Source organism: Capricornis sumatraensis, chromosome 4 (assembly GCF_032405125.1).
Source record: "Capricornis sumatraensis isolate serow.1 chromosome 4, serow.2, whole genome shotgun sequence".
Lineage (NCBI taxonomy): Eukaryota > Metazoa > Chordata > Mammalia > Artiodactyla > Bovidae > Capricornis > Capricornis sumatraensis.
The window spans coordinates 119,998,696-120,025,280 of NC_091072.1; the positions used below are offsets into that span (position 1 = coordinate 119,998,696).

At 56.1% G+C, this 26,585-nt stretch overlaps 1 protein-coding gene across 2 annotated transcripts; it reads right to left on the bottom strand.

Moving 5' to 3' along the window:
• Window positions 1–26,326, bottom strand: CARD10 (caspase recruitment domain family member 10). Of its 2 annotated transcripts, XM_068970425.1 has the most exons (21): window positions 26,303–26,326; window positions 25,879–26,130; window positions 24,928–25,065; window positions 22,367–22,692; window positions 18,094–18,285; window positions 17,053–17,208; window positions 16,323–16,448; window positions 15,085–15,276; window positions 13,279–13,413; window positions 12,819–12,934; window positions 11,985–12,013; window positions 11,413–11,536; window positions 5,923–6,082; window positions 5,394–5,502; window positions 4,704–4,947; window positions 4,449–4,518; window positions 3,319–3,421; window positions 2,082–2,240; window positions 1,872–1,987; window positions 1,313–1,425; window positions 1–1,084 (listed from the first exon to the last, which is right to left on the bottom strand). In XM_068970425.1, the coding sequence occupies exons 2-21, from the start codon at window positions 26,111–26,113 to the stop codon at window positions 844–846; spliced, it is 3,084 nt and encodes a 1,027-aa protein (XP_068826526.1). In that variant the 5' UTR covers window positions 26,114–26,130; window positions 26,303–26,326; the 3' UTR covers window positions 1–843. The 2 variants fall into 2 exon arrangements, with proteins under 2 accessions (XP_068826526.1, XP_068826527.1); XM_068970426.1 differs by lacking the exon at window positions 18,094–18,285.
• Between the last annotated feature and the right edge of the window lie 259 nt (window positions 26,327–26,585).

Here is a 26,585-nt window from a genome sequence, read left to right on the forward strand (position 1 = left end):
GGTAACAGAGCGGCTGGCCCCCTCCCCACCCATCCCTCTGAGAGGCAGGACAGGGAGGGGCGCAGGTGCTGTGAGAACATGGTCCTCGAGTGTGCTCACCAGGAACACACGCGGGTTAGTGCCTAAGGGTCACGGGGGTGGGGGCATGACATTTACACAGGGGAGAACCACAGACACACATGTGACACGAGGGTCACAGGTGACGATGGACTGGGGAGGCCACAACGCCCCCGTGGAGGTAAACACAAGAAATGTCAGCTGGACGGGTGGGTGTCACACACGACAGGCTCAGGGGCTCCTGTGAACAGAAGAGGCTGTGGAGGACTCCCCCAGTGGTCCAGCGACGAAGACTCTGTGCTTCCACTGCACAGGGCACAGGTTCAGTCCCTGATCAGGGAACAAAGATCCTGCATGCCACACAGTGAGGCCAAAAAAAAATAAGAGGCTGTGGAGCCAGGAGACCTTGTGAGCCGAGGGGAGGGGCAGACTCGAGTCCACCCTGTGGGATCTTGGGTGTGCAAACCAATGCACAGGACTGAGAACGCAGATGCTCTGAGGAGCGCCATGAGGGACAGGACACAGATGTGTGTTTGAGACCCACGAGAAGGGTCCGTGGAGACACAGGGCCAGGGGAAGGCCCAGAGCAGCAAGTACAGGGGTGGGAGGGAGCTCTGGCCAGGGGCTCCTGTGGGTGAGAGAGCCCACAGCCGAGGGCCCCGTGTCAACAGTCCCAGGGTTGAGGAAGGCTCAGGATGGGAGGACACTGCTCCACTGCAGATACCAGGGTCCCTGCTGGTGGCTTCTGGAGTGAGGGAGGAAGGTTCAGGCATTCCAGGGGGGCCCTCAGGCCTCGCTGCTGCTGCTGCTGCCGCCGCCTCTGGTGCTGCCACGCTCCACCCACACGAGGCGGGCCTGCTCCTGCAGGATGCGTCCCCGCACCACCTTGGCCAGCTCCTCTGAGTGGCCCCACTCGTGGGCGGGCACCTGCACCCAGGAGCAAGGCAGACCCCAGAGCACATGCTCCGAGCTCCGGCACTGCCGCAGCAGCTCGGAGTCCCGCCAGCCCGGCCGGCCCAGCAGACCCCTGCCAAGAGAGGACAGCAGGCCGTGGTCAGAGTGGGGGATGAAGACAGACAGTGAGACAGAGAGAAAGGAATGGACTAAGACATGGAGAGTCAGAGAGGGAGGATAGACAGAGGCAGTCAGAGTGACAGACAGAAGGCAAACGAAGAGATGGAGAGAGAGAGAGAGAGCAAGGCATCCAAACAGGAGGAAGTGCAGGGTCCCCACCCCTCCTCCCGGCCCAACTCACCTGACTTCCCGGACATTCTTCTCGGTCACCTCCACGTGGATGACGATGGGGTAGATCTCGTTCTGGACCAGCTCCCGCACGCCCCGAGCACCCAGCTCCAACAGGCAGTGCTTCTTCTCAGGGTAGGGGTGGTCAAGGCTACATTTTACTCCCAAGCCAGAGACCCTAGCCTCCCTGCCCCCTGACTGGGCCCCCATAACACAGCCCCCTACAGGGTCCAGCTTCCCCATCCACCTTGGCAATAAGGAAAGAACTGGAAGGGAAAGCCCAAGACTCAGGGAAAAAAGTCACTTTCCCTAGACCTTGATCTGCAGAGGGCGCTGACCCCACCCTTGGCAGCCCCAGGTGGCTCCCAGGGGAGCGGCAAGTCTGAGACAAGGATGAACAGATCAGATGTATCAGCCAAACTCTCCAGGGTGAGCCACTTGAGGCAGAGTGCCCCAGGCTACCCATTTCACAGGTGCGAAGACACCCATGGAAGGGAAGGGGCTTGCCCAGGGTCACCCTCTGCTCCTGGGCCCAGAGGGCACCACCCCCATGCCCCACCCCAAGCACCCACCTTCCCAACAGACTCCTGGATGGCACGGATCCTGCTGCCCAGACCAGGGGCAGCAGGCCGAGCCTTGGGGGCTCCGGGTGCTGACAGTGTGCACTGTTCCTCTCCGGAGAGGCTTTCTGCAAAGCACAGAAAGGCACAAATGAAGGGCCAGTGGGCTTGACTGCCCCACGGTACCACCTTGCCCTCCCATCTTCAAGTGCGCAGGCTCACCTGCTGGGCACACTTGGAAGTCCAGCCGGGAGCTGGGCAGGTCTAGGAGGTTGCGGATGAGCCGGGGAGCCAGGCACTCAGGCAAGAGCACCACGGGCCGCAGGGCAGACACCAGCAGGGGCCGCACCAGGCTGTAGGGTTTGAGGCTCTGCTCTGGCTCTGGGCATGGGAGGGGACAGGATGTAGACGAGATGAGGGTGCAGGCAGGGCCCCAGCTCCTCGCTGCTGGGATGGCCAGCCCCCTCAATACTCAGAACCCCAGTGCCTCCTCTCAAGGCCCCTATCTTCTTTCCCTTCCTAACACCCACTGCTGGACTTCACTGGGACGGTCCTCCTCCCCATCCCAGGCCTCACCCGTGCCCCCTACAGGCCATTCTCCTCTCGGCAGCTGGGGCAGGCTTCAACGCTGAAGTCAGATCCTGTAACTCCCCTGTGTTCAATGCACCAGTAACTTCCCACAACTCTCAGGAAGAAGGCCACATCCTCCACGTGGGTGACCCAGCCCTGCCGGAGCTGGGGAGGCAGCAAGCCACAGATCCCCTCACTACAAGCTCTATTCCGACCTCACAGATCAGCAGCTGTAATCACAGGACCTCTGCATACCCTGGTGGCCCAGTTAACTCTCCTGTCAGAGCCTAGGACATGCCTTCCCAAGTTCCCAGGTGGGCAGGGACCCCCTCCTACCTCCCCCCTCCTCTCTGGCACAATGCATGACCGGAGTTATGTGCCTGCTGTACTCTGTGTCCTCCAAGCATACGACACATAGCCATGCCTCTGAGTCTTTGCCTTCTACCTGGCATGCAGTCTTCATCCTTGAAAGCCCCAGTTCAAACAATCTCCCTTCCAGGAAACCTAACCAGCCTTACCCTCAGAATTGCTATTTGTTCCTCTGGGCTCCCCTAACCCCCCACCCTCCTTCCTCCAGGAACTCTCTCTGGGGTCATCACGGCACCTGCCACCATACCCAGGCAAAAGGCACAGCTGTGCACACTGTGCCAGATAAAAACAGGCCCATGCTTACCCGTGCCTCACCCCTGGTCACACCTGGACACACACCAGCTCCCTCCAACCTCGTGGCCCATCTCCCACCAGGTCCCTGGCCTGCACCCTGCCCCCGACTGGAACCCTCCCACAAGCCCTTCAAGGCCAAAGGGAACACCAAGGCCAAAGGACACCCAGATGGGCACAGTCCTGAAGCCCGTAGGCAATGGCTGCACCTTTCCACCTGGGCACACACCTGAGCAGGGCTCCAGCAGCAGCTGCTCTGGGGAGTCCCCAGGAGGACTCCCCACATGCTTGGGCTTCACCAGTCGCAGCTGGTCCAGGGCACGCTTCTTTAGCTGGTGAGGGAGTAGAAAAAGAGGGGCACCTGAGAGCTCAGCTCCGTCCCATCCTCAGGGAGAAAGGGCAGTTCAGCACAAGAACCCCCTCTCTATCTGGCTGTCCCCTGCCCCCACCTGGCCCAGTACAGCCCCCGAGACAGAGGCGGGTGACCATTACTAGGAATCCAGGGAAGTAAGGCTGCTAGAGCTAGTTAGAGCTAGAAGAGCCTTAGGTCTGCCCCCACGTTACAGGTCAGAAATCGAGGCCAAGAAGGACCTAATAAGATGTAAGAGACAAACTCTGGGGTCTCTTCCAATTAATCAGCAGTGTAGGATGAATATAGAAAAACCGAAATCGACACTGCTAATTATAACAATCGTGGTGGTTGTTGTTCAGTTGCTCAGTCATGTCTGACTCTTTGCGACCCCATGGATATCAATAGTTGACAGGTGTTAAATAATGTGACAATGGGACAAACACTAACTAGATCCCACATGCATGAACCCACGAGACAGGCACGGGTTCCCCATTTTACAGATGATGAAACAGCCTCATGAGAGGGTCAGGTGGTCGGCCAAGGTCACACAGCAAAGAAGGAGCAGAGCTGAGATGCAAACTCCAGAGGCCTGCCTCTAAAGCCCAGGTTCTTCACCTTCTCTTTAGTACCATGGTCTCTTGAAATATTTAACCTCTCCGAGCCTTGCTCTGCCTAGGCGCATGGTCCAGGGATCAGAGAAGGGAGTGTGACTATTGTTCTGTTAAGTGCTCACCACATGCCACCCATACTCCTGAGCACCGGGCATAATGCCTCACTTCCCCCTGTCAACTACCTGGACTGGAGCCCTATTGCTATTCTCTTTGATGGACATGCTGGGAATAGGATCAACCAAGTCTGGGTGAAGACGCAACCAAAATGCTCATCAAGAAGATGAGCAATCAAGTGGCTGGGGTCTCCTCCCCCAGCTTCCAGAGAATGGAGCCTGTCCTCTCCCTTTTGGCTCCCCCTCCCGAAGCCCTCACCCTGTCCTCCGCAGCCCAGCTTACATTACTGCGGGGGCCCCGGTGTCGGCTGGATGGCAGGCATTTCTCCTGAACTTCCAGGAGCTGCTGGGCTCTGGCGGGAGAGGGTGGGGGAAAAGGGAGGTCATGTCATGAGTTTGCAGGGAGGTGGGGAGTTCTTCACCTTCTCTCCTCCAGCCCCCTCCCCCAATCCTGTCCCAGAGGATGGCGAGGGACTGCGGGAGGGGGCCGAGAGTCCCCCATCCCAGTCCCGGCTCCCAGGGCCGCGGGCTGTGTCACCTCTGATAGTTGGGCACGGTGCCCCGGTCCAGGTCTCGCAGGGTAAGGGGGTCAACCCGTGCGCAGAACCACTCCTGCCGTCGCTTATATGCCGGGTCCACCAGCCGCAGTATCTCCTGAGCTCTCACACACAGGGCGTGGGGGTCAGCACGCTCAGGCAGGGTGAGGTTGGCTCGAATGTAGAAGGGCTCAGCTCCTGGCTCCTTCACCCAGGCATCCAGGGCCTCGTGGAAGGACTGGCAGGCTGAGTGTGGACAAGGCAGGGGGCAGCAATAAGGACAAGGGAAGGAGAAAGTCAAGCATTAACCTCAGAAAGGCCATACCTTCCCCTTCTTAAAATGAGAGTCCAAGGCCCAGGGAGGGAGGGGATTGGCCCCAAGCCACCAAGCCCACTGGGGACAGAACCAGGACCCAAACCCAGGTTCCTGGACTCCTATCCAGAGCTCCTTTCACTGTAAGTTGCTTACTGAGGACAAGACAGAGGAAGAGCATAAGAAGAGACAACTAGCAAGGGGACAGTGGTGTAGAAGGGAAGAGCAGTAACAGGAGTCAGGAGGCGAGGCATCCCCCTCCCAGGCCGGGGCTGTCCCACCCACACTATGGACTGGAGGAGCCTTCTCGTGAGCCCTCAGTTCTGACCTTCCAGGACTCCTAAGTCCTCAGTGCCTGCCCACCCCAGGCCAAGTTTACCCTTGAAGTCCATCAGTGGGAGCGTGGACGTCTGTTTCCAGGGCAAGGTTCTCTGCTGGGCCTCGCCTTCCAGCCCTGCCCCCTCCAAACCAGCAGCCTCTGCCCTTGGCTGGGAGAAAACCCAGACAGGAAGGAAACTGAGCTAGCTTCCCAGGACAGCCCTGAGGCCAAAGAACACCGCGTGTGGGGGTGACCATGTCTCAAAATTCTGATGCTCCCACCTTACAGGGTGTGTACCCAGCCAGACCCTGCTCCCTGCAACTGGCCTCCCCACCCAGCGTGGCTGTCTGGTCTTTTCCATGTGTAAGGGTGGGGATCTGTCCAGGTGCTATCAGTCTGCCCCACCTCCCAGCCCTGCCCAATCAGATTTCACTTAATGCTGGCTGAGGCGGGGCTAACCGATGAGCCCACCTCTGCTTCGACCAATCTCCAGAAACTCCGCCCAATGATCTAGATCCACCAATCAGAGGGAGCCCAGCCCCAGCTAATGTACCAATTCCACCCCCAGCTCAGAGGGGCGGGGCCTCACCTCTCTTGGTTCTACCCTGGCCGACCCTGGCCCAGAGAGCACCCTCCGCACAACAGCCCCAGACCAGCTGTCCCCGAGGAATGACAGGCTATCTGGGCCCTTGTCCTGGGGCTCAGGTCCCCCCGGGGGACTCCAGCCAGACACTCGGATAGCCAGAGACCTGAGCAGAGAGAAAGGAGATGAATTAGCGTTTAGTCAGTATGTTGATTCAGTTCAATATCCTTGGAGAACTATAGTGATGCCCCAAAGATGCCAAGACTGCCACCCCAGGCCACTGCACCCGCTGGAATGCTCTTTCCCTTCTTTTCCCTGGCAAATTCTGCTTATCCTTCATTGTTCAGGTCAAAAGCAACCTCTCCTTCCCAAAACCCTCAAACCCCTGCACACAGTGAGGTGAAGCTTCTTGCTGGAGCACCCCGTTTTTCTATTTTCCCCTTGGTTTCCTCCCTCAATAAAATGCCTTGAGAATCAGCCCTCTATCATGTTTGGCTCTGGATCCCTACCACCAATCACAAGTGTCTGGCACATCTGGCAGATGACTAATAAAAGCTTGTTATGCTCATAGTCTAGGGCAGGAGGTCACCCTTAAATCATAACAGATCAAGGATGGTTACTGCTGGCAGTAGGAGCATAAAGGGAGGGGCTTCCCAGAGGAAGCAGCAGCTAGGCTATATGAGGGTGAAGAATAGAAGTACTTCTGGAACAGACAGAATCCTATGGTTCCAGACCAAAGAGCTGGTATAGGCAGAAGTGTGGAGAAAAGGATACAATGCAGAAGAATTTAATAACAACAATAATAACAGTAGCATCAGACACTTACTGGGTGCTTCCCATGTACTAGACACCATGCTACACTCCTTGCCCTAATTAACTAATTTAACATCCTGGGAAACAGCTCCCAGGAAAGGCAAGCTGGAGCCAGCCTATGGAGGGCAAGGAATGAAGGTATCTGACCTTCCTCTGGTGGTCAGTGGGTACCACTGACAGTCAGGACAGAGTCACCAAATCCCTGTCATAGGAGGACTCTGCCTATCCCTGGATGAGAAGTGGTGAAGCCCTGTGGCCAGACTCAGAGAGAACTGACCACAAGTCTCCCCATGACCCCTCCTCCATGGTTCTAGGGAAGGGGAGAGGTCAGGCTCTGTGGGTGTGCCCCAAATAGAGAGGGAGCCCAGGAAAAGCTTGGTCATTCACTCACCTCCCCATCTACCCTGGCAGCTTCAGCCACACAGCCATACTGCCCCCTGCTGCCTGCCCAGGGTGGGCAAGGCTGCAAAGACCTTAACCCAATCAGTACCCATGCAGGGGAAGACCCTGGCCCTTGGGAGTCTAGCCTGGCTCCTGCCCCCTCAGTCAAAATAGAGGACCAAGACCCAGGGGCTAGGGATAGACATGGGTGCTGGGGACATCTGGGCTGCCTTTACAGGCTCCTTCAGCCTCGGGACTGTCCTGGCCATATCGATTGGGCACAGAAAGGCCTGGACAGAGATGGGAGGCCTGAGGCTGGGCCTGGCTATGCTGCCCAATGGCTGAAGCCACAGCTATCAGCTGCAACCCCAGTACTAACTGTGCTCTAGCCTTTGTAAGCGAGCTGGCCACTTGATTCTATCTCCACATCCATAAAGCAAGGACAATGATGACACTCACTTCCCACTGTGGGTGTGAGGCTTAGACAAATATAGAGATAATGTAGGTAGAGGTGGAAACCAGAGGGCTCCAGGGCTTTCCAACTGAATGGGTTATGAAATTCACTGGGTCATGACCAGCACTGTTTTTGAATGGAATGGAACAGAAAATACAAGCCTGCCTCCCTTCAAGTAAATCCAACTATCTTCCTGTGACCCTTTTGTTCCAGGCACTTGTACTGGGTTTCTCCTGCAGCGGGATGCCATCAGAAGAGTTTGAGAAATGTGGTGTGGAGGGCATCAGCAGGAACTCTGGGGCCAGGAGGCCTCTGGTTCTCAGCAGTCCCATCTGTGTCTATCTACCTCGTTGTACAACTCAGTAAGTTTAAACACTGGATGTTGCTGAACAGTGCCTGATAAAAGCTAGACATTTACTATCACCAGTTGTGATTCAGGACAAGTCACCTCTCTGTGGTCCAGCTTCTCCTCACCCAATTTCAAACCCACAGACAGATGACCACTGTTGGCTTCTCCAGTTGAGGGCCCAGCGAGAAGACTGCATTCAGGCCCTCCAGGTCCATCTGCTCAATCCCTACCCATGCCTGCATGCCACGCCCCCTCCCTGCAATTCCAGCATCAGGGCAATTCCTCAGTCGTTCCACCTTTTCAGGCTCAGAGACCCAGCTTGGGCATCCTCTCCTTCAGGATGCCCTTGCCCACCTTCCTGAGGGACCAAGTGACTTCTCTGAGCCTGCACAGCCCCAGGCTACTACCTGGGGGCTCACAGGGCAGGATCCAGATCAGGTCTCTCAGACTCAGACCTCAGCAGACAAGTGGGTGGGGAAGAAAAGGGAACATGGAGAGGGCAGGGGTTGCCTGCTCCAACCTCTCAGGAGCTCTTAGGTTTCTGGCAACAAGATCTAATTGATCCCAGTCCTGCCTGTGGGAAGGATGCGGGTCCTCATCCACCAGGAGAGGGCTCCCAATCCTATCCCCCAGTGTCAGCTCAGGAGTCAGGTCACAGGGGAACAACAGGAACTGGGCCAAGTCCTTCACTCTGCCAACCCTGAGCATCATGAGTTAGGTGTCTTGGATGAGTGCTGCCCTACACCCTAGGGCACTGTGGGAAGATCCCTAGGTTCATAGGTCAAGGACCTATGAAGCTGAGATGTAAGCATGTCACACAGATTACCTCACTGAATCCTCCCAACCACCCTACGGAAGCCATCTGTAATTACCCCAACATAAGAGAAGAGGCAAACTGAAGCCAGGGGAAGTTACAATTGCCAAGGGTTACACAGCTGGTGGGTGGTGGAGTTAGACAATGACCTACCCAAACCTTCCCTGTGCGAGGTCAGCCAATGCCGGAGATCCTGTCTTTGTAACAAGAGCGGGCAGGTATGGCCCTTCCCAGGAGATAACACCCCGATACTCTCCCAGTGTCCTCCCCACCCAACATGTCACTTTCACTCTTTTCCACCTGCCTTACCATCCTCCGTCCTGGCCCAAGGCTCTGGAAGCCAAGAGGGGCAGGGGAGAGCAAAGAGCTACAACGCCCAACACACAGGGAGCACTCAACACAGGTGGAGGTTAAAGCAGCTTCAGTGGGGACTTCCGTGGTAGTACAGTGGTTAAGAATCTGCCTGACAAGGCAGGGGACACGGATTTGATCCCTGTTCTGGGAAGAATCCACATGCCATGAGGCAACTAAGCCTGTGCGTGACTATTGAGCCTGAGCTCCAAGAGGGGGGCACCACAATGAGAAGCCTGCACACCAAAACTGGAGAGTAGCCCCCTCTTGCTGCAACTAGAGAAAGCCCGTGTGCAGCAATGAATATCCAGCACAGTCAAAAACAAATAAAAGTTTTTTAAAAAAACTCAAGTAGCTGTGACGAGGGGAAGGGACTCTGGAATCCCCAGCTCCACCACCAAGTGGCCATGGGACACATTCCTGACTCTGAGCCTCATTATCATCTGTATATGGGGCTTGCAGGGCTACTCCGAGGATTAAGCCACAACAGCACCAACAATAACTAAGAGCTACCTTCCCACTCACTATGGGCCAAGCACTGCATTTAGCACTCTAGTAAGAATATGAGAACCTCCACAATGACCCCAAGGGACAGGTACTACTGCGAGCCCATTTTACAGAGCAGAAAACTGAGGTAATGAGAAATTAAACGAGTTGCTCAAGGCCCCACAGTAGCAAGTGACAGAGCCAGGGTTTCAGCTGGCTCACAAGTCTGGATCCCGCGTGTGCTCTGACCTGTAGCCCTGCCTCCAGCCCAGGCCATGTGCAAACAGTGCTCCCCAGTCCATTAGGACTTGTACATCCCTGAACCCCCATGAGCCCACCCCCTTCTCTCTCAGTCCCCCAACCCTGCCCCAACCCCTCAATATGTGTTCCTCCCCCATCTCCCTCCTCCCCAGGAACTGCGTGGGCATCAGAGGTGGTCCCATGATCACATGGGCCAGAACCTCCAGCTCCCTCTGTGGCGGAGGCCCTTGGATAGCAGCCAGGACCCCTGCTGCAGGCCTGAGCAGAGGAAGGGAGGAAGGGCCGAGGCAGGCAGGAAGGGAGGTGCCTCCACCCCTTCCCCCAGAAGCACGTCCTGCACAGTGACAAACAATGTCACACTGGGCCCTATGCCGAACCGTGAGAGTGGGGGCAGGGGCCTGGCCAAGCTGCTTCCAGGAGGCAGGAGGCTCCCGGTGCTGCTCTGCCCTGATTTCTTGAGCGACCTGTCCTCTGTAAGCAGCATCCCCACATTCCAGCTATGACATTCAGTGCTTCCTATGCCCTCCCCAAAACCCAAATCTGGTCAGGCCACTCTGGAGCTTGGCCCTGGCACGTCCCAGCTGTGTGACCTCGGGCAAGTCTCTTAACCTCTCTGAGCCTCGGTTTCCTCCTCTATAAAAAAGGGGTAATCATAATAGAGCCTGCCTCCCAGGACAGAGGGAATGTTGTAAAGCAGCCAGGAGCCGGCCTTGCGTTTAGTAATAGCTAAGCACCATCCCCCGCTCCCCTCGCCGCCCAGGTTTCCCAGGGTGCACAGCACCACACTTCTCCAGCCTGACTCACAAAGCCTGCCCTAGCCTCGACTTTCATCTTTCCCCCTTCCCCCGTCCCTGTCCTCACGCTCCAGTCACCACCGAACGCTAGGACTGACCCTGGACAGCCTCTGTTCTCTTCTTTCCGTATCACCCAGCTGCCCTCCTGGCCTGCTCTCTCCTGGCTGCGTTCAAAGGCCACATACTCAGATCAGCCTCCTCCATCGCCTGTCCTCCTGAGATCATGGACCAGGAGAGCCATGCACCCACCCAAACGCACAGAGCACATGGCCTGCAGCATGCTGGGAGCCGCCAAGGCTCGTGTCTCCAGTCGTGGGCATGGGGCCAGCTCAGCTGCAGGGAGCCACAAATGACAAACTACCACCACCCCACCCCACCCTCAGCACAAAGTCTGCTGGGAGGCTCAGTCCTGCTGGGAGATCTGAGCAGGGACAGGCACGCAGTACAAGTAACAGTTGCCACCTACCAAGCACTCACCACATGCCTGGCAAAGCAGGGTGCTTGGCTGCCACAAATCCTAAGCCTCCAAACACCACCTGCAGAAGACATTGCTGTGCCCTTTACCCCAATGAGGAAACTGAGGCCCAGAGAGGTGAAATAACCAGCCCAAGCCTCCCAGACAATGGTGACAGCATATGAATTCAACGTCTGCCTCTGTGCAAAAACCCAACAGTCTGACAGAGGCATGAGCAAGGGCTTCTCTGCTGCTCCCTCCCACCTCACCCCTGCTCACCCTTCTCTGGGGATCCGGACCAGCCCCCCAGCTCCACCCCGCCGCAGGTGACTGCAGTACCTGTTGAAGAGATCCAGGCCACAGCCTCTGGCCAGAAGGCTGTCCGGCTTTCCCAAAGGCCACACGCTGTCGGAGGACGAGGACGAGGAGAGGCCCGGGGACCAGGGCTTGAGCGTCACACTCCCTGGGGAGGAGGGGTGAGGTTCAGGGGTGCCAGCAGACCAGTGAGGGAGGGTTGGGTCCATGAGAAGGGGTTGAGCCCCTTGAGCCCAGAGATGGCTCAGGGCCCAGAGACCTTGGCAGGTTGGAGGCCCTGGGAACACACTGGACTCACAGGGCTCAGGGCTGGGCCTGGGTTGAGCAGGGCGACCCTTCAGTTTCCTGGAAGAAGGTGGAGGGCGGGCTGGAACTGAGTAGCTCCACAGAGCACAGCTGAGACCAGGAGAGAGGATCAGGATGGGCCCAGGATGAGAAGTGGGAATCAACTCCCCCAGGGCCTTCTGAGCACAGCCTCCCTGCTTAGGGGACAGCAGAGCCTCAGGGAGGGGGCACAGGCCAAGGGCAGCATAGGTAGCACCGGCCTCAGGTGGGTTCCCAGACGAGCCCTCCCCGGGGAGCCCCGGGGCCTTTACCTGTGATGTCTGACATGCTGCTGAAGGACCTGGGCAGAGAGAGGGCAGGAGGGGCCAGCACTGAGCGCGGTGGGCATCCAGCCCCATCCCCTGCTCCTGTGCCCGTGCTGCCCCAGTGTCTGGCAACCCCCAAGCACATGCACGCTAGACTCCTAAAGTCACAGGGCAAGATGCTAATATTCTGACTGTGCAACTGTGCCCATGTCCCTCCACCTAGAAGGCCACCCCTTCTGGTCTGTAACGCCTCTCCCTCTAGGAAGCCTGCCCTAACCTCTCATGCCTCATCCCAACTCTACTTTCTACTGTCATTTGTAGCTCCAGGGTCTGCCTCCCACACTAGACCATGACCTTCCCATCGCACACTCATCATGGCGGGTTCACTCATTACATCAAGCCAATGACGGGGGACACATGCCAGGTGGCAGGCTATCTCCTGCCCTCAGTCCTGGCACCAATCATATGGCTCAGTTTATCTGGCCCCCATTTTCTGCTGCTGCCTGAACCTGCAGCCTTTCTTGCCTGAGATCCTTGACCCCTGAGAACCTCCTCCATGTCTCCTAGTCCTGAACACCCAGGCTTCCCCCTGGATTAAGGCTCTTTGAGGCTTAACCTCCAGTGACTCTTATGTCAGGGTACTCAGCAGGGACTGAGCCCACTCTGCCCTTTGACCTTGTCTTAACCCCTTGGTTACGCATATGAATCCTGGGACCTGGGTTTCCATAGCTCCAGTTATTTAAGGGCAGCAAAGGGAGGTGACAGCCTAGACCTGACCCTGGCATCAGGGATTCTGGGAGGCAAGAGTAGTAACCTCCCACCCCGGGTCTCTTCCTTTACCTCTTAGGGGGCGCAGGGTCTTCCTCTCGCTGCCGGCGGAGGATGGAGCCAGCACTGGGTGGAAAGGGCAGGATGGAGAGGCGATTGATCTCCTTCTCGTTGTCCATGGCCTCCTCCTGCAAAGTCACAGCAGGGCCTGGTCACCCCCACAGCACCCACCCACAGCTCATTGTGCCAAGTTTGTGCTCATTTCACAGACAGGAACTTGAGCCCAGAGTGGACAGGCGGGCTCTGCGAAGTTTTGGTATGTGAATGGCTCCCCAGGTCTCCTGGCGCCCGAGCCTAGGCCCAGCACTGAGCCAGCCTCTTTGGGAGTTTCAACAAGGCGCTTAGCTTTTGTGGGCCTCAATTTCCTCTCATGGGAAATGGAATGGTCAGCAAACTGGAGAGCCCCCTGTGTGTCAGTAATAGTATGATGGCCACTGTACCCCCCACATCTGGGCTAGGGCAGGCGTCTTACCGAGGTGTGGGGCTCGGGCCCTCCCACGACAGCCGCCTCCCCCGCTGCTTCTGGGCCTCCCAGTGGGGATGGGAACTCGCTGAGGCTCCAGGTGCTGCTGAGGTTGGAGCACAGGGAATGGGAAGAGGCGCAGGCCTGGAGAGGAAAAGGAGAGGGAGCGGTCAGCAGCGCTGGGCCGGGGCCAGCCACCACCATTTGCTCAACGCCCGAGTGCTGGAAACAGGGATGACGTGGGGAAGGAGGGAGCTGCATTCCTGCCCTCATGGAGCTCATAGCCTAGTGGAGGAGACAAACTATAAACAAGCAGGCAGATGAAGGAATTAAGGCTCAGCTTCCAAAAGAGCTGGGAAGGAAGGTACCTGGGGTGGGGAAGGCACTCAAAGGGCCCACCCGGCCAGGGGGTCATCAGAGTGTTTTCCAGGGAAAGTGTGGTTAGAACTGAGAACTCAAGGATAAGTACGTGTTCAAGTCGGGGAGGCAGATGGAACAGTCAGAGCAAAGGGCCTGAGGCAGGACTGACACATTCTAGGAATTAAAAAGCTGTGACTGGGGGAAGGGATAGTGTGGGATCAACAATGTACACACTGCTATATTTTAAATGGATAACCAACAAGGTCCTACTGTACAGTATATGGAATTCTGTTCAATGTCCTGTAGCATCTTGGAGGGGAAGGAAGTATGGGGGAGAACGGATACACATATATGTACGGCTGAGTCCCTTTGCTGTCCACCTGAAAACATCACAATATTATTAATTGGCTATATGCCAATACAAAACAAAAAGTTTAATTAAAAAAAAAAAAAAAAAAGTTGAGACTGAGAGAACCAGGCTTGAGGTAGACAACTAAGGGAACCACCCTGTAGGACTTCTAGGGCAAAGTAAGCCACTGAGGATATTTAAAAGTCAAAAATCACAGATTTATGCTTCTTTTGTTCTGTTTCTTTAGGTAGTACACTCCTGGTGGACTGATCCTCTTTAAGCAAACCCAAGATAGGAAAAAGGCTTCCCCGATGGCTCAGTGGGTAAAGAATTCGCCTGCAATGCAGAAGACACAGGAGATGTGGGTTCAGTCGCTGGGTCAGGAAGATCCCCTGGAGGAGGAAAATGGCAACCCACTCCAGCACGCTTGCTTGAAAAATTCCATGAAAAGATGAGCCTGATGGGCTACAGTCCAAAGGGTCACCAAGAGTCAGATATAACTGAGCAACTAAGTACACACACAAAATAGGAAAAGCCTTTCTTTTCCTATCTTGACAGAGATCTGAGAGCCAGAGTCTGATTTATAAGGGATCTGGGGGCTCGGCTCCACTGTTGGATGGCTATGTGATCCTGGGCCAGCCTCTGACCCTCTCTGGGCCCTGTGCGATGAGGCAACTGTACTAGTCGGTCTCTGAGGAACTTCTAGGGCACATATTTTGCATTCTAAGATGCTCACCAGCCCTCAGGGAGCTGGGGTTCTCCAAGCATATGATAAGACAAGCTTCAAACTGTTTTTCGCGCCCCAGGTGTAACCTTAGAAACCCAGAGGCCCCTACACTCCTGTCCTGTTCCCTGATATACCAACCCCCACCCATCCGAGCTGCATTTTGTCCACCTTGGCCAACAGCCCCCTCCAAGACTGGCATGTTCTTGACCTCGAATGATGACTCCAGCCAGGACCCACATGTTTCCTCCCAGAGCCTGCATCTTCCCAGACCCAGGTGGGCACTCCCAATGAGTCCCCCACGTCCCCACCCCCGGTTGAGGTCTCTCACCAGGTCTTACTCTGGCTGAGAGTTCCAGCTTGGACTCCTGACTCTGCTCACCTTGAGATGGGGCCCCCCCTGGACCCGCTGTAGCTGCACCTCCAGCAGGGCCTTGGCGCCCTCCAGGCTGGTGAGCGCCGTCAGCAGCTCATCCCGCTCCACCTCCAGGCCTCGGACCTGCTTCCGGTACTGGTCCTTCTCAATGAGGCTCTGCGAGTACTGCAGCTGAATACGGTCTCGGCTCTGGATGGCCTGGCAAGAGTGGGCAAGGAGGGAACTGGGGCCAGGAGCCAAAGGTGACATGCTAGCTTAGCTGTCCTGGCCTCTGACCTCTCAGATCAGGCCAGGGGGTGGGGGGGCGGGGTGGGTAGCAACAGGACCGGCAGCTAATGCACGCTTGTGCCCTGTGCTAAATATTGGCTCATTTAATCTTCACACTAACTCTTCAAGTTAGAGAGCCTCCTTATTTTCATTTTACAGGCAGGGACACCAAGCCAGCAGGGACACAGCTGCAGAGTCCAGGCTCGTACCATTTCCCAGAAACAACTCAAAACTCTTCTATGGGACACAGTGTATGGGGGACTTTATTCCCAGCTTCCAGGGTTCAAAACCCAGCCCAGTGCACCCAAAGAACTTTTCCACACAATGTAGACCAGGGTGCCCAAGAGCTGGGTCCATGCCCACGGGGACCTACCACCCACTGTCTCAGAGGGAGCAGGGGTGAGAGTCTCAGGGGCTAGGAGCAACCAGGTGAAGTGCAGATTCTTGGGCCCATCCCAGACCGGGGTTGAAACCCGAAATCTGTGTTTTCACCAGGCCCCCCAAGGCTCATGTGTAGATGCCAACTGCTCCAGGGATTCCAGGGATTCGAACAAGGACAAAACCTGCTGCCCTCCCCGCTGCATGGGGAGCTCAGACGAGGAGGGCTGGGGGCCTTGGCCCACCCCTCAGGAGGTGAAGGACTGGTAGCCAGGGCCTGGGAGCCAGACCTTTTGAGAATCTTTTCACCAACAAACATTTGAAAGCCTTGCTCTTGATGTGAGGAGAACAAGGATTCAGATGCAAAGACCACCCACACCAGCTTTCACACCTGTCCCAGGAGCCCAGCGAGACAGATGTGTTGAGAGGGCAGGGCTGGCATACATCAGCACTCAGGTCCCCTGTCTGTTTCTCCTGGCCTACTTGGCCCATCCTAAACTGACCAGTATACTGTTTGTCTGCGATTCCAGTCCCACCTGCCTCTCCCCATATTCCCCTGGATGGGAACGAGGACTGGCCACACAGCAGGCAGGGCTCACCTGGTCCCGCTCCTTCTCGATCTCCTCCAGCTGGGCCAGGACGGTGGCCATGCGGTGCTTGTACAGGTCACAGTCCTTCTGCAGCGTACGGTGCTTCAGCCGCAGGTCCTCCATCTCCTGCAGATACTGTGGGTGCAGCAGGGTGGAGCAGGATGGGACACACCCGGGTCAGACTCCAGGGCTGGGGACCATGGGCAGGAGCCCAGCAGGTCCAGGGAAAGGCCTGAGCCCCTGTAATGAATGCCCACCTCCCCAGCTGGGTGGCCTGGGCTGCTAACTGACATCTCCTCACTGGGCCTCAGCTGCCTGATCTGTAAAATGGGGACAACAACCCATCCCAACCCACGTGGGCCTCCTCATTGCAACTGCAGTCTGCCCCCTTAACCCACTCTGCTTCCTCCACAGCACTCATCACCCTCCATGACATGAATTGAGGGACTGTGGATTATACATAAAGTGTCCTGTTTGTCTCCCCTGCTAGAATCTGTCCCCCCAGGAGAAGGGACCTTTGTTTTATTCACAGATGGACCTCAACACATATTTGAGGACAAACGAATGCACAGCTCTTGGCATGGGACCTGGCACACAGCAGATGCTCGGGGAAAGCTGGCTGAAGTAAACGGGTGATGCGCATTCCCACCCCCCCCAACTCCCCAGGAGCTTCCCCAGGCTGTGAGCTAAAAGGCAAGTGGGGGCAAGGCAGGGGGTGTATGGGGAACGTGGACATCACCTTGTCCCGCAGCTCCTCAGCCCATTGCAGCTCCCCCTGCACAGCATGCAGCTTCTGGCACAGCTCCTGCCGGCTGTCCTGCGCCTCACGCCAGTCATGCTCCAGGATGTCTAGGAGGATGCGCTCGGAGCCTGGGGCCCCTGGCCGGCTTGCCTCCTGCGGGGGCGGGTGTCAGAGCTCAGTGCTGCCTCAGCCCTGGCTCCGGGCCCATCCTGAGTGTAGGGTGAGGGGGAACACATACTAGCTCTGCCCCCTTGGCCGAGAGCCTTGGCCTCTCTGAACTCCGGCTTCCCCTTCTGCTGAGTGGGTGTGGCCCCAGCAGCTCTGCCCACCCTCCAGGGAGCATCTGGGGTACAAATGAGGTAAGTGGATGAGGGCGTGCTTGGACAAGTTGGACCAGGATCTTATTCCTCAACAAGAACCAGGCCTGTTCTCTCTTGCTCTGGCCCCAACCCACTAGCCAGGACAGAAGATGGGTAATATTTCCAAGACCTATTTCTACCTTCCTCCTCTGGCCTGACAAGGGGTTTTCACAGGGTCTGAGCCTGGCCCAGGCAGGGAGACCATGGGCCAAAGATCCAGTCCCCAGACCCACATCCTAGCTAGACACCCCCAACCCTATAAAATACACCAGAGCCCTAGCTTCCTCCCCAACTTCCTGTGAGGAGTGATGGCCAGCTGGCAGGCCCATGCTGTCCCTGACCTGCCACAGGACACTGAGCAAGCCCTAGGGCCACCCAGACCTCAGAGGTCTCAACCTTTCCACAGTCAGACTCCTTTACAAATCCAGGGAAAACTGGGGGCCCACTGCCCAAAAAAAAGCTCACACACAAAATCAGATGCACAGTTTCAAGGAGTTCAGAGGCTTCCTGAGTCCCCCGTCCCCCAGCCCCAGACCCCAGACTCAACACCCAGGGAGAGCTGAGGGCCTCCACTCAGAGCTTAAGAGGCCAGCCAGATCTCAGATCCCTGGATCTAGAATCCTCATTTTCCAGGCCTCAGGGGGACAAGTGAGCAGGAGGGTCTCCCCTCCCCCCGTACCTGCTGCAGGCCTTCCTGCAGCTCCTGCAGTGAGGCCACCAGCCGCTGGTTCTCAGCACGGAGCTCCAAAACCAGGTCCGCACTGTCGGGCTCTTTCTCTTTCTCCTCAGCCCCAGGGAGTGGCCCCCTGGCCCTTCGCAGCTGCGTGCACTCTTCCTCCAGCCGGCTCACGTTGAGCTTGAGCTGATCCACCTGGGGCCCAGGACACAGGTCAGCTCAGGGAGGGAGCACCAGCCAGGCCAGAGGGGAGACAGAGGTCCCGCTCCTGCATCCGGGGTGCCTCCCTCATTCCCAGAGGGGCCCAAGCAGGCATCCTCCCTGGACATGTCTACAAAGAAGCAACAGGCTGGACCAATATGACAAGGCCAAGCCACCCTCCCAGGGGAATCTGCCTCAAGCACTTGTGGGTGGATGGGCCAGATCACAACACACTTGTCTGTCCTGCAGTTCTGACATTGAGCACAGGCAACTGAGCCCAGCACCAGCATAATGGACAGGAAGGAGGGCTGCACCAAGAACAGGAGGACCCAGGGGCTGGGCCCAGCTTGGCCTCTAACTTCGTGTGGCCTTGGGCAAGTCATGGCCCCTCTCTGTGCCTCAGTCTCCTCATCTCCCAGGGGAATAAGGAGGAAGACAGTTTTGAGGGTCTCACCCAGCCCAAGAGCCAGGAAGTCCCCCCTCAGAAAGCCTCCCTGCTCAACATACATGCACAGAACAGCCATGAGTCTGATCCTCCCTTAGAGATATTCCTACCAGAGCCTCCATGAGGGATGGTTATGCTATTGGTTCACTCCCAACACAAATTCCAAATCTGGGGTCCAGGTTTCAATTGTACCATTTTACCCTCCATCATCCTGAGCAACTCACTTACCTCCTCTGGGCCTCAGTTTCCCCATCAGTAAAATGGACCTATTCAATCCCCCTGCTCTTGCTCCACCATCTGCCTCCCAAAGTCACTGCAGGCATCAAACAAGACAGCAGGTGGATAGACACCTTTAAACTACAGAACTGATGGGGGTGTAACAGTGGCTATTTTTACAGCTTTGAATAAAATCCCTCCCCCCACTGTTACCAGTTCAGTGTGGGCAGCCAGAAACTGATCAAGGGGGCTGTGTGGGTGGCTGAGTGGTGGCCACGGCAGAGATGTATGAGCAGCTGGCTGGATTATGAGTGTACTTAGCCCAAGTGATTTTCCAAATTCATGTGGGGTCTGAGGTGGCTAGACAGCGACGTGAGGAGAAGCAGGTGGCAGGCCACGAAATGAAGTCATTGTTGGAAAACGACACAGTGACCTCTGGGGCTACACTCAGGCATGCTGATGTCTGGTGCCCTAGGAGCACCCTGGCCTTGCTTGGAAAGGACTCCCAGCCTCCCAGCCTCCAGAGCCTGGCATAGCATTCTCCAACCCCCGCCACCCCACACACGCAAGGATCTGGAGACTGGGTCAGGCAGTTCCATGAATTAACAGCCCACTCCTCCTCCGCAGAGGACTCAGAAAGAAATTCATGACTCTCACATTCCTTTCCCCTCACAAAACCCGCTTTGTGAGCCGCTGGAGAAAGACAGCTAGTTACAAGGGCAAATGTGGTCACACCCTCTCCAGCAAACTACAGCCACACACCCCGACCTCCTGCCTGACCCGAGGCCGGCAGGCTTCCCAGATGAGCTCAGGAGACAGGGCACCTGGGAGTCTCCGCCGAACACCAGGAAATAACAGATGCATTTAATCCTGGTATACAAACTCACTTAGCACAAAATTATAGCGTTCATTCCTCTAAGTTTATGTTGCTTAGAAATAACAGCTCATTAAATTTGCACCTTATAAAATACAGTATTAAATAACAGCCACCACACACCTGTCTGGGGGGGAGGGAACCCAAGCTGCCAGGAAAAAGCATGATCAGCTGCTCTGTTCATCTCCACCTGCAAAGCCTTTGTTAATTGCAGAAAAGCTCCAATAAATTAAGGCAAGTGTACAATAGCTACATTTAAAGAAAAGCTTATCTATTAATTGAATTTCATCCCTTACCCTCCATCAGCTAAACCGGAAAAAAAGCAGCTGTTCTCTGCCCACTGGCAGATTTCTTTACCCCTAGAGCCATCCTAGACCTTCCCCAGTGGCTCAGCGGTAAAGAATCCGCCTGCAGTGCAGGGGACGCAGGAGACGTGGGTTTGGTCCCTGTGTCAGGAAGATTCCCTGGGTCAGGAAGATCCCCTTGAGAAGGGAAATGGCAATCCACTCCAGTATTCTTGCTTGGAAAATTCCATGGACAGAGGAGCCTGGCAGGCTACAGTCCATGGGGTCACAAAAGAGTTGGACACAAGTGAGTGACTAAGCACACACATAGTGTGCACATTTCAGCACCTAGAGCTGAAATGCTGACACACAGGGAACCTCCAACACCTCATCATCCCTCTACCCAACCCCAGGAGGCTCCAGACAGGTGCACACACACACAAGGCACCCCCCACCCAGACACATGCACATATCCACCACTTCAGCAGACCCAACTTACAATCACATGCAACCCAAAGGCGAGACAAACTGTGCTGGCCACAGCCCCTCCCAGCACCCAGGGACCAGTGGCCATCACACTGTCCTCTCTGAGCAGGCTCTCCCCACTCCCAGCAGTGCCCAGAGTAAAGTCAGAAATTCTCCATCTTGGAACCCTGGGAAAGTACTCCAACCAACCTGTCTGTGCCTCAGTTTTTTCATTCATACATGGGGATAATAACAGGGCTCTACCTGACCCCCATTCCAGTGGAGTTCCCAGGAAATTATAGGAGTTGATGGACATCAAGCCCGGAGGACCATGCCTACTACACAGGCGATGCTATATTGCTATGATGTCACTGCATCCTGACCTCCCACTTCAAGGATGAGGAACCTGAGGCTCAAGTGGGCCTGGCAGCCTGGGTCCATGAAGCTGGGGCCTCAACAACCCCCAGTCAGGACTCCTTACCCCAGATGTCCCCCCCAACCCGCAATGGCACCCACAGTCACAGGCTCCAGCACACCAGTGCTCTCACACTTACAGGCTCATTGTGGACATGCGACCTACTGTCCACGGCCACCTCTCACCCCCTGGGGTGCCCCAGCCACAGTTGAGGCTCATGGGGTCAGGGGGCTTCAGATCCCACCATCAAAATCCCCCAATGGAACCTTGTGCAGTACTGCCAAGGACAGCCTACTGTGTGCCACCTGTGTGCTCAGTCACTTCACTCGTAGCCCACCAGGTTCCTCTGTCCATGGGGTTCTCCAGGCAAGAATACTGGAGTGGATTGTCATTTTCTCCTTCAGGGGATCTTCCCCACCCAGGGATCAAACCCTGCATCTCTTGCCTTGGCCGCAGGCACTGTCAAATCCTTGAGACAACTCTCTGCAGCAGTAAAATCCCAGCTTTATCCCCATGTGAAGACCCAATAAGACACCAAGAAAGAGAGGCTCAGTTTCTCAGCTTGTAAGAGGCATGGCCTCGTTCGCTTATAGGGAGAACTGGGTGAGACTTCGTCTGGATGGGAGCAAGAGAAGAGCGTCCCGAGGCAGAAGCCAGCAGGGGCACCAGGCAGCCCTGGTTCACATCCGGGCTGTGCCACTTGCTGCTCTATGACCTTAAGCGAGTCCCTTTACAATCTGCACCTGTGTCTGTACTTCAAAACGAGAACGTGGTACATGGTATGTTTGTGAGATTACATGATGTGATGCGTGTAACCTACATAGCATAGAGTCATACTTAATAATATCGATAACAATGGCTGACCAATCCAGGTTTCGAGCACTAACCCTGCACCAGGCCCTGTACACGTCTTAAATTCTGTGTCTTAAATCTGAGGAATACTTCTACCTCAAGGTCTCTCTGCCTCAGCACTTGCAGACCTTTTGGACTGGACAGTTCTTGGTTGTGGAGCTCTCCTGGGCTCCAAGGACATTTAACAGTGTCCCTGGCCTCTACTCACTAGACGCCAGTAACACACTCCTGGTTGTGATGATCAAAAGTGTTCCCAGACATGGCTAAAAAGTTGCTAGGGGCAGGAGGAGCAAAATCAACCCCAGTTGAGAACCACAGTCATAACTCAATGAAATAAGCACTATCAATATCCCCATGTTACAGATGAGAAAACTGAAGCACAGGGTGGAGAAGGGACTTGCCCATGGACCAGTAGCCAGCAGATGGTGGCTCTGGGACACCAGCCGGCTACCATATTACCATCATTTTTTGCAAAGCTGCCCCTTTCCCGTGGCACACCCCACCCCAACCTCCCCAGGGCCTACCGCCAGCTGCAAGTCCCTGCTGCGCAGCACGGCTGAGTTCTTCTCCTCGCTGAGCTGTGCCAGGCGCATAGCGATCATGTAGTTCTCATCCTTAAGCCGCAGAAGCTCCAGGCTCCCGGCCTCCCAGTCCTCCCGCAGCCGCTGGCAGCGCTCCTGAGCCTGCTGTTGCTCCCGAAGCCGCTGCTCCAGCCCTGCTCGCTCCTCCTCCAGCACCCGGCCCCGGGCCTGCAGCTGCTGCTCCCGCTGCAGCTGGCTCTTTCGAGCCTCCCGCAGCCGCCGCACCTCTGTCATCAGGAACTGGGTCAGGCCCTCAGGCCCTTCCTCATCTGCCAAGGACAGGGCAGAGAAAAGTCGGGTCAGGCAAATAAAATCCAGCAAGATGGCAGACCACATGGAAAAACCCAAACTGGAAAAACACTAGAAGAAAATATTGGAACCCATTTTTACAATATGAGGACAGGGAAAGGCTTCCTAAACAAGGCAAAAATAAAAAAAACTATAAGAGATTTCTGAATGATGACAGATGTAAGAAGCAAAGTTAAAAGACAAGTAACAGAGTAGGAGAAAATCCAACACATGACACAGAGTCACACTATATAAAGAGCTCCTACAAATCAATAGCAAACAACAAAATAAAAATATGGCCAGAAACTATCAAATTGCAAATTCCCAAGCAAAAAACGACTGGTAAACATAGGAAAGGGCTTCCCTGATAGGTCAGCTGGTAAAGAATCCACCTGCAATGCAGGAGAGCCCAATTCAGTTCCTGGGTAGGGAAGATACCCTGGAAAAGGGATAGGCTACCCATTCCAGTATTCATGGGCTTCCCTGGTGGCTCAGACAGTAAAGAATCCACCTGCAATTCGGGAGACCTGGGTTTCATTCCTGGGTTGGGAAGATCCCCTGGAGAAGGGAATGGCAACCCACTCTAGTATTCTTGCCTGGAGAATCCCCATGGACAGAGGAGACTGGTGGGCTACAGCCCATGGGGTCACAAAGAGTTGGACACAACTGAGCATGTATGCATGCAGATATGCAATGAGGAACATATTTTCCTATGTTTGTGCTGAGCTGTGCTTAGTCACTCAGTTGTGTCCCACTCTGGTCTGTCCCACTCCACGGTCTGCTGCTGCTGCTGCCGCTAAGTCGCTTCAGTCGTGTCCGACTCTGTGCGACCCCATAGACGGCAGCCCACCAGGCTCCGCCATCCCTGGGATTCTCCAGCCAAGAACACTGGAGTGGGTTGCCATTTCCTTCTCCAGTGCATGGAAGTGAAAAGTGAATGTGAAGTCACTCAGTCGTGTCCGACTCTTAGTGACCCTATGGACTGCAGCCTACCAGGCTCCTCCATCCATGGGATTTTCCAGGCAAGAGCGCTACATATGTATATTAATTTATGTTATCTTCACAACACTTAAGGTAGGTACTATTTATTGCACCCATTTTAAAGACAGACAAATCCAGGCACAGAAATGTCAAGCCATTTGCCCAAGGCTAACTAACCTGTTGAGTAAGCTGAATACATCTCTCAACAAAGTGCAAACTTAAAACAACAACATATTATTTTTCATATATCTAACCACAAAAAATATTTTAAAATGACCCCCAGGATGAATGAGGGTATAACAAAAAGGGTGCTCATACACTGCTGGAGGGACCCATGCTGTGTGTGTGCTAGTCTCTCAGTCATGTCCGACTCTGGGCGAGCCCATGGACTGTAGCCCACCAGGTTCCTCTGTCCATGGGATTCTCCAGGCAAGAATGCTGAAAGTGGGTTGCCATTCCCATCTCCAGGGGATCTTCCCAACCCAGGGATGGAACCCAGGTCTCCTGCACTGCAGGCAGATTCTTTACAGACTGAGTCACCAGGGAAGCTACACATTCTCTGAGAAATATGACTTCTCAGAACTTCTCCTGAGACACACATGTGCCCAAAGATGCATCTAGAAGGTGTTCCCAACACTGTAATATTTGCAAATAACACATCAATAAAGGATGTGTTAAATAACTATGGCACATTACTAACAAACACGATGCAGTCATTAAAAACAAGCATAACAGAATCACACTGGTGGTGGGGGGGGGAATGAATCACAAAAATCAGTTGTTCCAAGAAAAAATGAAATACAGAACAAGACATGTAAGATGATCCCCTGTGTATGTGTGTGCATGTGTGTATAATTGCCAAAGTGTTACCAGCAGAGAAGAGCTGACAGAAGTAAAGATCTTTGCTGTTTATTCTCATCTCATGGCATGTTTGAATTTTTTACAGAAGAAACTGCCAACTGGTACTTGTCAGCCACATACATGTCTGAGAACAATTTCAGGGGGAAAGAGCTACGTTAAGTGTGTGGGCTCTGAATTTAGACTCTAACTGCATTACAAACCCAGCCCCACACTCAGCCGGCTGGGGAGGCCTTGGGCAGACAGTTTCAGCTGTCTCTGTGCCTCAGTTTCCTTGCCTGTTCAATGGCCACAATAGGAGTGCCCCCCTCACAGGGAGGGGGTAAGGAATCTGCGCTGGCACCCATGCTGCTAGCACCCACAGCAGACCCACTCACCGAGGATCATGGAGCAGCGCTGGGCAGGCTCTCGGCCAGTGAGCAGTGTGAAGTGCTCGGGGTAGTAGAACTCCAGGGCTTCCAGGAAGGCCTCATAGCCCCTCTTCCCCCGGCAGCGCAAGATGTCCATCAGGCGCCCTGGAGAATGAGGGGTGGGTGTCCAAGGGTCAAGGTGAGGGCTGCCCCCAGCGCCTAGCTGCTTTCTCCCCGCCCCCGCCCCCGACTACTCCAGGGCCCACATTCCCCAGATCTCTGAACCAGTGACACACACTGTGGCCTGACTCAACACATCAGAGGAGATAGCCTGTCTGCTGCAGCCAGGAGAATCAGGACCCACTCGCCCACCATCACCAGTGGCAAGTGTGTTTCAACAGCACCTCAAGCCCCTGCCTGCCCTCCACACAGATACAGGGCCAGCAAACAGAGCCTGCCTTTACAACGGCACAGAAAAGCCCCCTCCATCCTCAAAGGCAAACCAAAATATCTATCCCGTTGACCAGTGCCTGAAATTCCACCATCAGACCCTCATTGCTTCGCCAGCTCCGTTCAGGGGCACAACCTACGGGAGAAGGCACCCTCAAAAAACTGGGATGGGAAAATAAAGAAAAATAACTCTCCGAGAAGTATGTGACACACAGAAAGCGGGGGACAAGGAGAACCTATGAAAGCAAAGGACACAGGAACGAGGCCAAGTCCACCAGCTGTGACCGGGAGGTCCCAAGCCCGGCCTGAACCGCAACTACAGCCAACCCCTTACTCTAAGGTGGGCCGAGGAGGCGGGAGAGAAATCCAGGCGCGGTGTGGACACGGGGACACGCTAAAGGAGGCAGGATGGCGGACACAGCAACCATCCCACCCTACCGGTGTGGACACCGAGGTCCCGGGGATCAGAGCCCTTGGCCGGTCGGCCCCAAGAAGGCCCCAGGGAAGGCCGCGCCCCCCACGGCTCACCGGTGCGGTTGACACGGCACGGGAAGCGGTAGGTGCTCAGCACCTCCTCCTCGTCCTGCTCGTCGATGACCCGGCATTGGCGCAGATACGGCGTGAGCTTGGCTGGGTTGAGGGTGCGCGTCAGCCGGTGCCGGACGCCCTCGATCCGCTCCCACAGCGCGTCCTCCTCCGCCTCGGACCCGGACCCGGCCCCAGCCTCCTCCTCGGCCTCCCCAGCCTCGGCTCCGCCCGGCATGGCCGCGTCCTCGGGGTCTGCGGGCCAGAGGCGCGCGAGGGTCAGCGCGGACGCCGGGGGCGGGGTGCGCCGACCGATCCCAGCTCCGGGCGTCGTCCGCAGGACCCCTCGTATCCCCCCGGCTTTCCCCCGGCTTCCCGCTCCCCGTCCGCCCCGAGGATGCCCGGCCCCCGAAACCCCGGGACTCACCCCGCACGCCAGAGCCGCCTCGCACTCCCGGGTCGGCGCTCGGGCGGCGGCTCCTCCGGCGCAGGGGGGCGGGGTCGGCGGCGCCCCCGGCCCCGCCCCCGGCCCCGCCACCGCCCGGGCTGCCCGGACCTCCCCACATCGCCGCCCGGGTCCGGGCCAAGCGTCCGGACGGCCAGCCACCCGCACGTCCGCCCGCAAGCCCGGCTCCCTGCCGTCCGGCCGCCGCGCGCCTCCCCCCGCTTCCTGTTTCCCGCCGGCTCTCCCGGCCCTGGCTCGGCAGGGT

Coding starts and splice junctions, on each gene's coding strand:
- CARD10 (XM_068970425.1), bottom strand. CDS start 26,113: ATGCCGGGCGGAGCCGAGGCTGGGGAGGCCGAGGAGGAGGCTGGGGCC. Junction 25,066..25,878: donor GTGCCGTGTCAACCGCACCG/GTGAGCCGTGGG, acceptor CTCATTCTCCAG/GGCGCCTGATGGACATCTTG. Junction 6,083..11,412: donor GGCCTGGATCTCTTCAACAG/GTACTGCAGTCA, acceptor CTCTCTGCTCAG/GTCTCTGGCTATCCGAGTGT.